Raw genomic sequence first — 16,825 nt, forward strand, 5'->3', positions numbered from 1 at the left:
TAGTTCTCTAGAATGAGAAATGCAACCTTAATTGAAAAGCCTTTTTTCGGAAGCAGTTGTGGACCCAAATGATTTCAAAAAACATTTTAAACTTTTACTTGATTCAGAAAGTTGATTAAATACGTGCAAAACATCTATAAGAGCATATTGGAGGGAAAGCTTGTTTATTTCTATTTGATTACTATAAGTTATTTACTCTCTTTTACATGCCTATGCTTTGATTAATTTTAATAAACAATTCACAAGCATCCACATCCACTTCTAATGATGATAATAATCCCAGATTATATTTAGATGATAAAGATATTTCGCTTTTACTTAAATTCGTTGAAAAGTGTGAAGACATATTTTCTGTTGGTTAAGAAAAACTTGAAAAAATATATAGAGATATAGATTATTATTGTAAGCATAATATAAGACTTGATTATGTAAGAACTAGTAGAGAAATAAAAAAGTAGAAGTTATTATAACTAAGCACAAAGATATACAAGAAGAAGTTTCAGAAGGAATAGTTCTAGGATACATAATTAAGAAAAATCAGCCTAGAATCTTTAAAGGATTGTCAAGATATAGAGAATATTTAAAGGTGTTTGAAAAATTGAAAAATATAGACATAAGTCCTGATTAATGAATCCCGAAAGGAGAAGAAATATTGAAAGACTTAGAAAAGATACAGGATACATCTTGTAAATAATAAAAAGTAAGGGTAAAATAGTATTTTCAATAGTAAAGGCCATTGTGGAAAAAATAACCAATATTCCAGTCATTCAGAAGACTGACCCCCAATCCGCATCAGTAGTCTTCACCATCGCCAACCAAAATCACACCACCACAACCACCTTACCATCACACCATCGCCACAACCGCCAACAAAACCTCACAATCTGAAACTCACAAAAGAAACAGAAACAAAAACTAAAATGGCACTACCACATCGCCACCTCACAATCTATAACAAAAACATCGGTTGAGCACTACAATCACTCAGCAAATGACGAACCCATCGCCACTATGTGCGGCGCTACGAGCTCTCGCCATGCACAACGAAGCTCAAAGCGTCGTTTAGCGATGACCAGGAAAGACGAACCCATCGCCAACTCAAGCAATGATGAACCCATCGCCACTAGTGCTATGCGAGGCGCGTGAACTCGGCGATTTCAGAGCGCTGAGCAAAGCGATAACCAATTCATCGCGCAATCGTTGCTATGTTCAGCGAACTTGAGCGCCGTTCGGCAGCGATGGGTTTGCCACTCATGATGGCTATTCAATGGCGCCGAATAGACGATGGAGAGAGAGAGAGAGAGAGAGAGAGAGAGAGAGAGAGAGAGAGAGAGAGAAGAGATTTTAAGGTTGGAATTAGAAAAGGGTGAGGGGTTTGTTGAGTGGGGTTGTGATTTTTTCTGATTTTACTTGTTTAGTATTAATATTTAAAAAATGTATTATCATCTGATTTTTGAACAAAAAATCTTTAATTCTTAACTTTGAATTAAGAACTTAAAAACTAGGGATGGTTGAATTTCCACTAGAAAAAAATTAGATTTTTAGTACATTGTGATGGAAGTTGATCAAATATATGATTGAAAAGTTGATAAAACTTATCAAATCCATAAAATATGTAATTGAAAATGAATTAGGAATAAAATGAGTTTTAAAATATGGGATAAAACTTATTACAAAACGGACTTCGGTAGTTCACAAACAATGTGAATTACCCACCCTCTCGATATCAATATCCACAGTGGTCACTTTTCTCGATTGGGTGACTCTTCAAAGAATCGGCCTTCTAAGGAAGTAGTCCTTTCTAGGTCATCCCGTCTCCAACAAGAGTTTTCAAGACGGGTTGTTCGTTCTAATTTCAATTGTATTAAATCATTTTGAGTATAAATTTACCCTTAAATTTGAACTGCGTTTGTAAACCCTAATATGCTCTTTTTACGAGTTATGTGAGATACAATTTACTCGTTAAGTTCACACTTGAAGTACTTGTCGAATAGGACCTACGTATAGATCCTAGCACGTTTTAGTGTACAAATAAATAGAAATGTAGGTCACTACAAGTATGTATCATTCTTTAAAAATATATCGTTTTAGAAGTTAATTCACAAAAATAAACGAACAACAATAGATTCAATGGCCAAAAAAACTAACTAAATTTTATTTGTTCTTTCTAAAAAGTGAATTAATAGAGCTCTTTTAACGGGTATTACTTTTTAAACTTCTACATTTTTGTAAATGAATCAACTTTCAATTTTTTCTATTAAACCAACCATTCTAATCAAATTCTTATAAATATTGATTTTGTGTGGGAACGACAATCACATGGTGTTTGTGGTCATAGATTGGTAGCTTTTTATACTTTGGAACCAAGAGTCAATAGAGATTCCACAAGTCTCATAGTCGAGGTGAGCTCCACGAAAGAACTCTTTGTTGCTGTAGTTTGCTTTGAGCCGTGAGCCTAATCATACTATTCTATTATATTGACAGTTTTAAAAAATTATTCGTACTATGATGATAATGTGAGAGCAGTTGGACAAGTCTGTCCACATATAATCTCTATTGATAATTTTCATCCATTTTCTTCTTAATGCCACGTAAAATGACAATTTTATAGTTTATTTACGTTAGAGAGTAAAACAGGCTTTTTACATAACGTTAACGGGAAAAGCGGATGGAATTCATCAATAGGAATGATAGATACGAATAAATAAAAGATTGGGGATGGGAGGAGGAAATAATAATTAAAGAGGATGAAATCGCTACAAAACAGAAAGATTGAGGACCAAGAGTGAAACTTACGCTTGAAAGTCGAAAGGATGAGTGTTCAAAAAGTAAACAGCAAGTCACATGCGGCCTTTTTCTTAATATAAAATTTTAACACTTTAATAATTCAGTAATTCTGGTCCTCCTCCCTCCTTCGTCTTCTTCTTCTCTCCTTTGATTTTTTCTAGATTTCTCTGCATCTACTTGTGGGTGGCTCATGGAGTCAGCGCCACCAAAAGCGACTGAGCCGCCACACCAACACGCCCCATCCTCCTCCTCGTCTTCATCTTTGGCACTTTCATTGGAAGGATCAGTGTCGAATAATAATGTGCACGAAACCAGGTCCTCTCCTTTTGCAGGAAATTCAACCACAGGTCTCATGGGGAAACACAGAATGTCTGCTGCCATTTCTTTTCTCAATCAGCAAATCCAATCAATTCAGGTCATTTTCTCAAATTTCACACTTTATTTTTGATACACTGTCTTTCACATACGCATAATAATTTGACATGAATTTCTGCAGGAGGAGCTGGGTCAACTGGAAACTCTTGGTAGATCCTCTGCTGTATGCGAAGAGTATGTATAGCATAAGATTTTTGCAAATGGTTTTTGTTTAATATGGTGTATTAGTGATTTGGGATTTATTGGTTTTCATTATAAACTTGCTTGAAAAAAGCAGTTTGATTTATTATACTTCATTTCATTTCATTGGAAAAACAATCTACAATTAACACAATTATTCATGCAAGTTGCAAGAAATTGTGATAGCTAACATTAAATCCATGATTAGTAATTTTGTGAAGTTTTAGCCCTTGATTCTTGTTTTCATAGCAATAAAAGTTATTGAGTTGCTTGGTTTTAATTGAAATCTTGTTTCGTAATAGTGAATCGATAAGAAGGGACTGAGGTTGATCAAAACTAAGACGATATGTTAATTTGCTAGTGGACAAGTTCTTTGAAATCTTTGAATACATTAAATTCGACATAGTTTGTTTCGAATTGATAGCGTATGAAGTCGAGAAAATGACAAGCATATGATGGTAGTTTAGTCACTGATTATGCTCTTTGCTATGCATACCAACAGGCTGATCTTGAGCGTAGAGTCTGTTCCAGACGCCCTGCTTCCGGCGTAAGAATTCTTCTTGACATCTGTTTTCAGTTTCATGTAGTAGACAACAAGTTTGAGTACGATGAATATGAACTAAAATGTGATCATGGGGGTTAATTTTCTGCAGGACCAGAGGTCCAACCGAGGTTAGCTGGGAACGTTGGTTTCAGGGCGCCCATGGCTCAGGAAACCGCCGCAGACGGTGGATCTGAGATTAACTGCTATCAGATTTCGCACTACAAAAAAGAAGCATTTTTGAATCGTCCTTCTCGGGTTCGTGTTCAAATCTTATTTATCATGTGCACGAGTAGAAACCTTGTATGGAACAAGAAAAGTAACCCCTTTAATTTGTGTGTCACGGAACAAAATTCTACCTATGTTTTGTCAAGAAAAATTCTTGGCAAAAGATGTTTTATTTTATTATGAATTTTGCTACTTGTACATCAAAATGGTACATAAGCTGTCAATGAAAATGATGTGTAAGAAAAAATTGGATGAAAACTTTATCATATCTTATACGGCCCATCAGTAATGTGCTTCCTAAAGATCTCTGGGAGCAGAAGGTAACAATAAACTTTTGACGTTAAGGACACCATTTCTGAAATGCCCTTCAGTCGACATCAGAACTCTATCCTCCGGTCGGACCCTCCCGGTCGTTTTTTTAGTACCACTAGTATGATAACAGGCTCACTTGGAGAATGAGTCTTTCTATTGATTTGAAGTTAAGAAAAAACGGCCCATCAGTAATCTGCTTCCTAAAAGTCTCTGGAAGCAGAAAGTAACAATAAACTTTTGACGTTGAGGACACCATTTATGAAATGCCCTTCTGTCGACATCAGAACTCTATCCTCCGGTCGGACACTCCCGGTCGTTTTTTTAGTACCACTAGTATGATACCCTCCAAATCTTCCAATTATTGCATTCTAAAAGATCAATTGATGCCTTCTATGTTCTAAACAACTACAAAATGAAGTACCATAGAAAAGCAATAGGGAGAATCATAGTACCCAACTACTCTATCTTTCAATGATGGACTTAATTGAGGATATCCTCCTTTGGCCTTCTCTTAGGCATCTATATCCTGTCCTTTTATCTGCAAAAGAGACAGCAATAACTAAGTTAAAAAAAACTGAACTGGGTATCAAGGAGAAATGAATAGATCAAAAAGTAGCAAATAATAAGCAATTAAAAAGATTAGCACGTTTGGCTTCGTTTAAAAGCCAAAGAAATGACTAATTTCCGTCTTTTGTATGGCCATTCTCTTGTGCTTTTAGGCAAAGCCGAACATGCTCCAAGAATGTACAGTTAAAACTAGAGCTACTATATAGAAGTACGGTTTTATTTCTTAGCATATGTAATTTTGACTTGTTAATGGAATGGTTTGAAAAAGAAAACATATAGATGGAAAACTTGGTTATATATCTAGGCAAGGGCGGACCCACATGGGGTCATGTGGGGTCAAATGACCCCACAGTTTTCTGGATATCACATGGCCCATATACATTCTTTAGTCCATAAATATATTATATAATCCATTGATTTCTTTCCAAAGTGCAAATATCGAACATAAAAAGCAAACAACCGATTTTTCCTTTTTGTTCATGATACGTTGTTCGAAAAAAAAATTTGACCCCACAGTTCGAACGGTGTGGGTCCGCCCTTGTATCTAGGGCCAATAGAAAATTAGAGTTTTAGTGTCAAAATAAGTTATTTACACGTTTTCAAGTTTAATAAATAAAAATTACTTATAGTCAAACTTGTCTGTCGAGTTTTTTACGACCCAATAACAAAGTCATAACAAAATGCTTTTGGGCTTATTTGGCATGGCTTTTGAAAAGTCAAAATGAGCTTTTGGCTAATTTTCTTAAAGTGCTTTTAGTAGTTAAAGAGCTTTTAGAGGAAATTGATTAAATTTAGCTTTCTCTAAAATCACTTCCAAAATGGGAAGTGATTTTATATGTAGTTTTCAAACAAAAATTACGGTAATTTCTTTCCAAAGTTCTTGTACAAAAAGCAATAGTGAAAGCAAAAGTTATGACAAACGGGCATGTACTGCATAAATTTTGGTACTAGAATAGGATACCAATGTCCCAAGCTATTAAAGAAATTCTTAATCAATTCCCAATCCTCCGACTTCAACTCAAATAAATAAGAGTGAGGATTGAAGAGACAACTTAATGCAGCAAATTGTTGTGTGGGTTTGGACGATAAATTCATGATCTCTAAATTTTGCTTCAAGATGTTTAGATGTTAATGATTAATTAGCAAACTTTTTGTACTCAATAGTGTGTGTAAAGTAGAATAGATTGTATTCACATTATTAAATAATCAACAATGATCTTTTAAGCATCGGTGTTTAGCTTATGTTAAGTATCGATGACATGACACAATTTAATTGGTAAATCATTACATACATGGGACCTACCATTAACTTATTCACAAATTAAATAGTGTTTTATATCATCGGTGCTTAACATATATTAAGCACCGATGCCCATTAGATCATTTTTCAAAAACTAATAGTTCAAATGTTTGAGGAAATATGATGTAAATCAAGTATCATTTTCCTTTTTCTCAATTTTCACCCTTTCAGCATTTTCTTTAGCTTCCATTTGTCTAATGTATCATGTTCCATCAGAAAAGAGAGACGAACACAGTGTCACTATCATGTGGTGATGGCTTTGCTGCAACACCTTTTTCTGTAAATTTTGTTTCTACTTTTCGTTTTGAAGAATCTCAGTTGGTAAAGTAAATTGTATAGTGCTCGACGATATTAAAAAGAATTATTCTAGTTACAGTGTTCAATCGCGTCCAAGATTGAATATAAAACATATATATGACTGTCTAGACAAATGAAAAACTCTCTCAAAATTCTTATTCATCCACTTGAAATTTTCAAAATTAACAAACTTTTCATTACATCCCAGCCATCCCATAATTTACCTCCTCTTTTGTGGAAAAAAAAAAAGGGTCAGTATCTTCATAGAATCATCAAAGAAAATATACAGCAAAAAATTCAATTCAGGAATATATGAATGTATCTACAATATTCAAAGCTGTACATGTTCTATCCCCTTTGCAAGCTACATGTGGATTCACCTGCCCAGTCATGCTGACTCTCAACCAACTACAAATCGCCTCCTGCATATAATGCATGTACGAAAATGATCGTAAAGAGAGAAGAAGAGAGAAGGAGAAACGAAGAGATAAAGGGAAATGACAACTACACTAATCACCAAAATTGGAGATGCGGTGTGACGAATATACACTTTTGTACATTGTGGGCAGCTTACTGCAGTTAATCTCTTCCACATGGTATGCATACTCTGACAAAAACTTCTCTTGAGCTTATAAAATTCAAAGCTTGATTCAGCCATTTAGCTTTGCTAAAAACTGGCTCAGATTAAATTCTTCAGTGTACTGCGATTGATCCCAAAGCTCCTCTAGTCCACCAAGAATGGCCTTAAGTCCCTTGCCACCACCCGGTAATTTTTTATTGCCTTCAGAATTTTCATCTGACCGTATTGATTTTCTCGTTCCCTGAAGAACATATATATACACAATGTTTGTACACTGGAAATGTCTAAAGGTAACGGGGATTAAATGAAGTAGTTCATAATCTGTAATAGTCTATGATATCATCAAGTTGCAAAAGTAAAAAGTAAAAATACCGAATGACAAATGGAAGGTGAACTGAAAAAATACCTTTTTGCCTTCTGCAGATGTAAATAGATCCAGTAACTGGTCTGTATTCATTGTATTCATACTTGCATTATCTGCATTGATGACGGCATTGGCAATCGAAACTTTGAACTTTTGGAGGCTCATCACTTTTTCTTCCAAGGTGCCCCTCATGATGAGACGGTGAACGTTGACAACTTTCCGCTGACCTAACCTGTGTGCTCTGTCCATTGCCTGCAAGTATGCCAGAAACACAAGTCAGTCATTCAATTGAATGGAAGTAACATGGGGCTAACACCTTCCTCAAAAAGTAAATCTCAGACAAGAAAGCAACTTCTCTCTCGCGACTATTTCATCATATATATGTTCCACAGAAAGAAGGGGTTCTAACCATTTGAACAGCGCCTCTTACGTAAAACATACAGTCAAAGGCACCCTTGAAGTCATCTTTATAATCAATCAAAGATGTAATGATGAAGTAAAATGACTTGGAGTGAGAGATGTTTAGAAAAATGACCGGAAGTCAGCAATTTTGATATTTGATTCATAATATCCATGACAAAAGTGGTAGGTGAAAACAAAATATTACATTCTAATTTCCGTGTGTTAAACAAGACTACCATTTACAGGTAAAAGTTCCTAAATATATTCGGATCAAGCCATGAAAACGGAGTCCATACCTGGTGATCTCGCATGGGATTCCAGTCATGCTCCATAAAAACCAGGGTATCTGCTGATGTCAGGTTCAAACCAAGCCCACCAACTGCGATTATGAATTATGAGAATTAAGTTAAAGAACTTTTATACATTCACGAAAAGCCCATAAAGCAGAACCGTATAAGAAGCCATTGTTCAAACATTTGAAAGTTTAAGCTGTTAGAAGGGCCATATGTACATTTAAATGTTGTCTTCAACACGCCCTTCACATACAGGCAAGGTTCATTATTTTTCCATCAAAGCCTAACACGTGCACAATTCCATATAATGAGTGGCGGCAATATTTGAAAGCAGGGCATGTTGAACCACTTATCCAAAAGCTTAAGTGGTTAGATAGGTCTCACTCGCACATGCACAGACACATATATGTATGTATATTGTCTTCAATAATTGTACCGTGAGTTGTGAGCAGCAGAACATCTATAGTGGGGTCTGAGTTGAAGGTTTTCACTATTTCAAAGCGCTTTTCTGTTTGAACTGATCCATCCAACCGCAAATATGTGACGCTGCTTCAAAATAAGAATAAAGCAGAAAAATCTCATGATGTCAATAAACAAGACTTTCATGATATTTCTTAGCAACAAAATTTACAAGATTGAATTCAAGCATATTCACATATCATTAAATGAAAAACACAACACAAATGGAGAAGCCTCTACATGGGCAGAATGTCTACAACAATTACAGCGAACTTCAATATCATCACCTCCTAGCTAGGGAAGATGAAAACAATAGTTATAGTGAAGGTAACTAGGTTATTTTGTGACAACAACAACGATGAAATATATCATAAGATAACTAAATGCAGCTTGAAGGTGTTCACACTATAATAATACATTGATAGGAGGGATCAACATTTATTTCCTTTTCTCAATAAAATAAAGAAAAGCATACAGACGAAAGAAAAACTCACCTTTTCATATGGGTGTGAAACAAATCTCTTTCAATAATGTCCAAAAGGGCCTGCATAAATTGACACAGTTACATGTCAGACTAAAGCATACTATACTGATTACAAAAACATCCATATAGCAGCAGAATAGAATTCCCTCTTGACAGAGAATAAGAAACAATTAAAAAAAGCAGCAGTAGAAGTTACCTTATGCTGTGCAAATATGAGAACTCGATGCTGCCCAACACTAATGTGTCCTTCAGCACCTGATGCCTCGACACCTATTCCACATTCTTCTAGTATCTCCTGAAGGGCAACAAGTTTGGGCGAATGGTGCAGTTTATGGAGTTCTGAAGCTATGCAGGAACTAGTAGGAAAGAGTTCTGACAGAAGAGGTAAAAGTGACTCTGGGATTGTTTCACCGAGGACAAGCAACGGATGACTACAAAGTTTTAACAAGTACTGAAGTGCCTGAAACATAGAGAACAGTCATCAGCCAACAAAATATGATGGCTTGGTCATAATTCTCAATTACTTTCCAACTTACCTGGAAAACATGAGAAGATGCTTTGGGTCCATCTCTTTTATCTTCATTTACCTTAACCATACTGGAGATTTCTTGTCTAACATGTGAACCAGAAAACTGTTCATATAACTTTAACTGTACAGGGCTCAGGTCACAATATCTGTCCTGAATGATCTTCTCTGGTAAATCAGACAGAACTTCATCTTTTGTTCGTCGTAAGAGGAAAGGCATAACCTATCGGAAGAAAATCCAATGAAATAGAAGGATAAAGAACTACTACCAAATGTCGATTTATAAAAAATAAAAGAATGAAACTAGAATTGCACACCTGCTTGTGCAGAGCTTCCATGGCTAGTGCACCTGCTTCAGCATCCTTAGCTGAACATTTAGGATCCCTAGCAGCTAGCAGCGGTTTTCCATAAGTAGCTTGAAACTGATTAAGAACAACGGGTTTGTCATTAGATTCCTGATCTAACACTTAAAAAAGAACACATGTACTTCATAGGGTGTTTGTTAAACTATCTCATTTAAAAGCTTTATTTATTAGAGACGAACAAATTTATTTATTTCACATTTTGTATTCAACAAGCCCAGTCACGTGTATGCCAAATTCATTTTTTCCTAAAGGTCTAACACATGCACATGCACAATTTTTACAAATGAGTTGGAACGGGACTTGAAATCATGACTTTTTCTTGTTAGCAAGTTAAGTGGTTAGCGAGGGGACAAATTCCATTCGTGCAAATTGTCTTCAAAACTGTTCTAGCAGTGAAGATAGGGAAACACTATTCATCACTTCTGACAATCAGATAATAATAAGTTTTTTACACAGTTGATTCTCTTGTATTCAAGTACTGAACATTCAAAACACAACTCTGTAAAATGAAGTCAACTGAGTATTATATGAAGATATATGCATGTATAAACGCGTAAACCAGGGAGTAGAAATAGAATTTACACATTGCTCTACTTTGTCCAACAAAGATAGTCACAAAATACATTCTACAGATTTTTCGCGTGCATATGCATATGTACGGATTTGTGTGTGAGAGAGAGGGAGGGAGGGGGGATTGGTGTCCCACTCAGTATCAGACGGTGCTGAGCCTTCAGTTGTTTCACTGCAACTGTAACTTTGGACTTCGAATTCTTTATAATATGTCCCTCGTCCAAGATGCAGTAGTTCCAGGAAAGATGGCTGAGAAAATCAATATCTTTGCGGACCACGTCATATGATGCTACAATAACATTGTGCTTGTCAAATTGTGGCTGAAGAGACAAGCGCTCTTGAGCAGAACCAATGTATTGAAGCGTTGTTAAAACAGAAGAATCAATAAACTTCTCCATCTCATACACCCAGTGCCCAACAAGTGTTGATGGACACACTATTAATGATGGTGGAAGATCATTAGAATTATTTGCAGCAATATGCTCTGCTATATCAGATGCCATGATTGCTGATGATTGAAGGGTTTTGCCTAGGCCCATATCATCACATAAAATGCCATGAAGGTTAAATCGTTTTAAAAATGCTAGCCAGTTTATGCCTTCCTGTTGATACCTGAAAACACCAAAGGTATCAATCTGCATTAGATCATAAATCAAAAAAAAGGGAGACATTGGAGTAAATGTAGAATTACACAATACCACACATTGCATCATAATTACAAAGGGAATTAACTGGTTGAAATGACTTCGATGGAGATTATCGAAACTCAATTGCAAATGTCATTTAACAAGGATAGATCATAAGTTATCTCAATTGCAAACCTTGGACGCCACAGCACCTCCTATCAATGTTGATTTATCCCTTTCCCCCATCCTTAATTCTATTTTGTTCCAAAATAGGTCACAAAGCAACTACTCCATTATGGTTTATTGCATGATGTGGCAGCAAAAGTTTAACATTGACAAAGAAAAGTAAAAAGACTGCAGTGCCGGAAGTATGTATAGAGGAAATATAACTCGCTAGCACTGATTACTTGGAAAACAGAGCTAAGATATCTTCCTAGATTGATAAGACTGATTAAGCTTATGCTATGCTAGTGTTTATAAATGGTCCAATGACCTTTATCCACACATTTCATAAGACCCACCAATCCACCACTCATTTCTTTCTATCTATAATTTAAATTGTTTCTAAAAACATCCCAAACAAGCTTTAATTGTAATTCATGTTTATAGAAAGTATATAACACAAATAAAAACCCGAGTAGAGCGGATTTTTCCACTGACTAAGCTGTGTGAGAGGAGTGTGTTAGTGCAACCAGGCAAAGGCCGCACCTTGCTACAGATTCTGTGTGAGTTCTATTTCTTGGAACTTGAATAAATACCCTTTTTAATCATCAGGAAATTTTTCATATATAAGTTACTTCCATTAAAAAAACTGTGCAAAAAAATATAATTCTCGTAAATCATTCTCCTACAGCACCAAAGATCATTATGATTCATATTACCTTAATTGGAATGTTTTTCCGACTGTGCCTAGCAAGAAGAAAAATTTCATGATATGATATTCCACTAAACCCTAGAGGATAAACCTATTCACAAATATGCAACTTAATATCATTTAGCACGTAAGGAATACCTGGTTAAAAATGTCTTCTACCACGTGTTTCATTCCACCATGATATTTACAAACTTTATAACAAAGGCCAGCAAAATTTGTAATTACTCTTGCATGTATTAAGCCCCTGTTTGGGCCCCATTTTTCCAAAACTAATTTTCAACCACACATTCTCCCATATAATAAAGTTACACGTAAACCCAACTTTTCCTTATTTTTTAAATTCTCCAAAAAGTTACCACTCCAAAACACATTTTCCCCCAAAATCTCATTTTAAAGGAGCCAAAATATGGGCTTAATTAAATCATAAAATAACAAAAACAATATATTAAATTAAGCCTCAGAGGCTATTTTCACACAAAACAGGTGCTCAAATGGGCTAGATAATAGTCACTCGACTGAAGAGGCACGACGAAAGAGGGGGGGGGGGGTTATAAGAAACAGATAGTGAATTTTGCCAATCATAAATAATCATTTTGAAAGGGAAAAATTTAATATTGCTATAGGCAATTACCTTCTCAAAGTCACTTTTAACTCAAAGGAGAGTTTGTAATCATCAATCTGGGAGTTATCAACCAGTTGCTCCAAAAACTGTGCATCTTCTTTATTTCTAGACAAACGTTCCGTCAGGCCAACAGGTGGGGAGATGCCACGAGCTAGTGGAAGAAGAGGTACGAGGGCAGCAAAACTATGTGTTACACTCAATCTCACAGAATGATCAGAATCACCCATGCACTTCAGGAGAGGAACAATTAATAAAGGAGCATAAGGGACAAGTTCCAATCCCAATCCCTGCACAAGCAAACTAACAAGCATGCCAGCTCCTTGTCTACCATGCACAGATGTCGTATCTCCTAGCATTGGAACAGCATTCTCAATTATAGGACCCATGACATCCAAAGTCATTGATTTGGCAATTGCTGTGACACATCTGGAGGCAGATAATCTCACAGCGATATGAGAATGGCGAACACATCTGAAAATGCATGGTAGAAGAGTGAGCAGTTTTGGCCTCAGCGTCTCATCCAGTAAAGGAGCAATAGAACGAACTACCTGCCTCAAGACAAAAAGAGTTGAAAAACAAGAAGCATTAAAATTTTGAAGTCAAAGAAGCATTGGAAAATCATTTGATTATAGACAACCATTCAAGGAACAGCCATTTTCAAACTATGAAAATGAAAAGTTCTATGTGAGTTCTAAGAGGTTCCAGGAATACAATAATACAAATCTCATATTTCACAGCACGAGTTTCTTCAGACTGTCCCTATAGCAGGCAACATCCCTTCTAGTCGGTCCAAAAATACTAGTGAACAAAAATATTTAATTAATTCTTCCCAAAAAAATAAATAAATATTGAGGGTTCTCTTCGCTCATTAAGAGCAAGTTTGGGGGCAACTTCTAGAACTGTAAATCAATCACAAAGAGGACTTTCCTTAAATGCACTTGCTAAAATGAAACTTGGAGGAACAGATGGAGTTTTTCAACCATCAGCCAAAGCACACATGAATATAATGCTGACTTCAAGATGATTTGCTCGTGACTAATAAACTATTATCAAGTAGCCTATTTCGCAGGATGTCATCTCAAAAGGCTAGTCCCAGTGACTTTAATGTGATGGATATCTAGGAATTGGCCATCCGGAATAACCCTGTTTATGATTTACTGACCATTCTGCTCCAACTCCTATAATTCTTTAACGCTTAAAAACCATCTAAACAAAACACATAATAATAATTGCTTTCCACTGGTGGGAAGAATTTAAAATATATAAAAGTAAGATTTAAATTAACAGCATATGATGATCAAAAGAGAAGTTTAGATAAGGGCAGGTGGACAGAGTCATACTTCGAAACAATTAGTATTCTACACAGAACTTTCAGCATGTTAAAAACACCTGAGTTGGACTGCATAAAAATAACCTCCCACTTGCAGGGAGGTTATTTTTATGTTTTTGGCACATTTCCTAGTGTGCGACAGAATGGCCTAATCCCTATCTCAATGTCCACTACATCACAAAAACAAAAATTGACTAATTTCTTTAAATGAGTACAAATATATGCAACTTTAGCAAATGATTTAGTGTGTACCAGCCATAAGATACTGTAGAAAAAGAAGTTCAAAGCTCTTACCTGAATATTGTTTATTAAAATCTGAGGATCATTGATAGACTCAATAGCTTGATCTATCAGTTTTTCATCTTCTGCTGTCCGGCCTTCAATAGTACAAGGCTTAAGGAATTCCACAAGACAGTGCCATATCTTTGGAAGTTTCTCAAACAATGAACCACCAAACTTCCCACACAAATATTTCAAAGCAAGTTCAGATCCACGTCTGCTAATGAAGCCCTCAACCCTTGATCGGTCTTCACCAGGGGAAAGCATATTAGCCTTTGATTTTTGTCTACTGCTACTACTTCCAAAGAACAAAAGATCTTGGTCTTCAATTACCTCAACAGAACTTAAGACCCCAGCTTGAGGAGTTTCACGAGGATCCATACATGTCAAAGTACAAAGATTCTTAATTAATTTGTCATTTGGACCAGGTTTGCGTTCAAGACAGTGATGAATAAGCTCTGCCAGGCCTTCAGCAGCTTTATGTTGCAGTATTTCATCCTATAGAGATGATGTAACACCAAATTAAGACTGAATTTAGGTGCTTCCACAATTAAACACGACATAATTTTTTGATTATGTTACCTGTTCCCTTTTGACAGAAGCCATCAAGGGTAAAATAATTGGATTAAGTTTTGAGGGAAGCTCTGACATCCAAACAATTGCAGCAGCCAATAAAGCCGAGACTGTAAGATGCAAATTATTCTGCGAATTACCCATATTCAGTGATGCAAACATTAGGCCAACCCGAAAAGCTTATCCACAAACAGCAAGAATAGATGTCATAACTTCTATAAACTTAAAAAAAATATAAAGATATAAAAAAGGACCTATGATTTCAAATAAAAAGAAAAAAAGGGGCAAAGTGAACTAAAATAAACTCTGAATATATTATACACTTATATACTGCATCTCAAACGTACCTGAACACATTTTAGATATCCAGCAGTTGTCAAAAACTTTTGTTTCAAGGACTCCAACTCTTCACATAGATTCCTTCCATTAGATTCTGGCCCAGATGCCTCGGTACTTACAAACAGAAGTTGCGACGCAAAATTGATTGCATCGTCTGCAGTCAAATTCTCAAAATCGACTTTGATAGATGACAAAATATCATTACACATGCCAGATGCCTCTGTTGCGTTATACAACTGGCTGGCTTCATTCCGCATTTTAGTATACGTTCTTGAAAGTTCAGCATAAGGTAGAAGTGAATCTTTTGTAGGAAATGCAGGGTTAGTGCATGCTAACAAATTTAGTAAGCAGTTTCTGAAGTTACTTGAGATACCAGAAACAACTTCATCGGACGTCAAGTGATCTTTTAATTCTTTGAACCAAGATATAAGAACCATAGAAGCCACCTGAAATATTCAACAATTAATATAAACACGTTACCCAAGCATGTTCCAGAATATGAAAAGGACATGCACAATTGATTATGTTCCTTACTCAAGAAGTATACCTGACGCTGGACTCCAGATAGAGAAGTGAATCCCTTTCGTAACGCATCAACCACACATTGTAAGGATGCCCCATTTAACTTAGAAGCCATAATGCCCAAAGCTGTTGCGGTAACTACTCTTGTACAAGTTACTGAAATATCCAGATCAGCGCCTACTACTATCTTACCAGGGTTGGTAGAAGCATCTCCATTTTTCTCTGATGACGTACCTTCTGTCGATTCTAAAAGTTTGCCTTTGTAATAATCAAGTTCAAGATTCACAGCTCTCATTTTAGCTGCAGCTTTAAAGTGACTTTTACGAGGCAAGGAAGCGGGCCAGAACATTTTTGTAGCATCCAGCGGTGAGCCATATGGAGTAGTTGCAAGCTCTATCCAAGAAGAAAAGTACAATTTTGCAGCACTATCCAAGTCCTCCACTCGGCACTGACAGCATTTAAAGAGTATTTTAGCAGTGAATCAAGAAGGAAACTTCGCTATTGATTAAATGACTAATAAAGAAGGGTATAATTCTTAACCAGGAGTAGAATCCATACTGAAAAATATTCAAACAAGTATTTTAGCAACATAATAGCCATATAAAGAGACTTCTGACAAATTCATCAACAAATTGGTACTTCAATAATATACAATTTATCATTTTGAAATATTTATAAGGAGACAAATAAGTAAAACAAATTATCGAAAGTGTGGTCCTTTAGTTTCTGTTTCAGTTCCTTTTAGAATATGTTAGATTCTGTGAGCAGGTAGTTTCACTACACATGAAGCTTAAGTGCAATCCTTTAGTTCTATATCAGTTTCTTAAAGATAATATTATTTTGACAATATCTAAGCAAAGATCAATATTTCAACTATACGCTGATGAAGCAAGAAACCTGGAGTAGGAATTTCCAAACTCTCTCCGAGCATTGCAGAATTTCCTCACTTGACTCAAGCAGCAAGTTCTGGAAAACAACCCTGAGGGTATCGCCAACGATGAAAGAAGGCCATAATGAGCTAGATGCATCA

At 35.9% G+C, this 16,825-nt stretch overlaps 2 protein-coding genes across 2 annotated transcripts in view; one reads left to right on the plus strand and one right to left on the minus strand.

Annotated features, from left to right (window-relative positions):
* Positions 1 to 2,879: 2,879 nt before the first annotated feature.
* On the plus strand, positions 2,880 to 4,374 carry LOC111398629 (guanine nucleotide-binding protein subunit gamma 2-like). The gene is made up of 4 exons (XM_023025623.1): positions 2,880 to 3,202; positions 3,284 to 3,336; positions 3,845 to 3,889; positions 3,996 to 4,374. Exons 1-4 carry the CDS (start codon positions 2,978 to 2,980, stop codon positions 4,078 to 4,080), a joined length of 408 nt encoding a protein of 135 aa, XP_022881391.1. The 5' UTR covers positions 2,880 to 2,977; the 3' UTR covers positions 4,081 to 4,374.
* A 2,347-nt stretch (positions 4,375 to 6,721) lies between these two features.
* Positions 6,722 to 16,825, minus strand: part of LOC111398206 (TATA-binding protein-associated factor BTAF1) — a 21,447-nt gene continuing 11,343 nt past the window's right edge. The window contains exons 13-27 of the mRNA XM_023025140.1: positions 16,693 to 16,824; positions 15,821 to 16,243; positions 15,282 to 15,719; positions 14,944 to 15,063; positions 14,377 to 14,859; positions 12,762 to 13,300; positions 10,720 to 11,242; positions 10,013 to 10,117; positions 9,706 to 9,918; positions 9,366 to 9,629; positions 9,180 to 9,229; positions 8,663 to 8,772; positions 8,230 to 8,312; positions 7,574 to 7,783; positions 6,722 to 7,408 (exon numbers count right to left, since the gene is read on the minus strand). Coding sequence (XP_022880908.1) covers positions 7,238 to 7,408; positions 7,574 to 7,783; positions 8,230 to 8,312; positions 8,663 to 8,772; positions 9,180 to 9,229; positions 9,366 to 9,629; positions 9,706 to 9,918; positions 10,013 to 10,117; positions 10,720 to 11,242; positions 12,762 to 13,300; positions 14,377 to 14,859; positions 14,944 to 15,063; positions 15,282 to 15,719; positions 15,821 to 16,243; positions 16,693 to 16,824 — 3,864 coding nt within the window. The 3' untranslated portion in view covers positions 6,722 to 7,237. The remainder of the gene's footprint in view (positions 7,409 to 7,573; positions 7,784 to 8,229; positions 8,313 to 8,662; positions 8,773 to 9,179; positions 9,230 to 9,365; positions 9,630 to 9,705; positions 9,919 to 10,012; positions 10,118 to 10,719; positions 11,243 to 12,761; positions 13,301 to 14,376; positions 14,860 to 14,943; positions 15,064 to 15,281; positions 15,720 to 15,820; positions 16,244 to 16,692; position 16,825) is intronic.

The sequence above is a fragment of the Olea europaea genome, chromosome 8 (genome assembly GCF_002742605.1).
Source record: "Olea europaea var. sylvestris chromosome 8, O_europaea_v1, whole genome shotgun sequence".
NCBI classification, from domain to species: Eukaryota; Viridiplantae; Streptophyta; class Magnoliopsida; order Lamiales; family Oleaceae; genus Olea; species Olea europaea.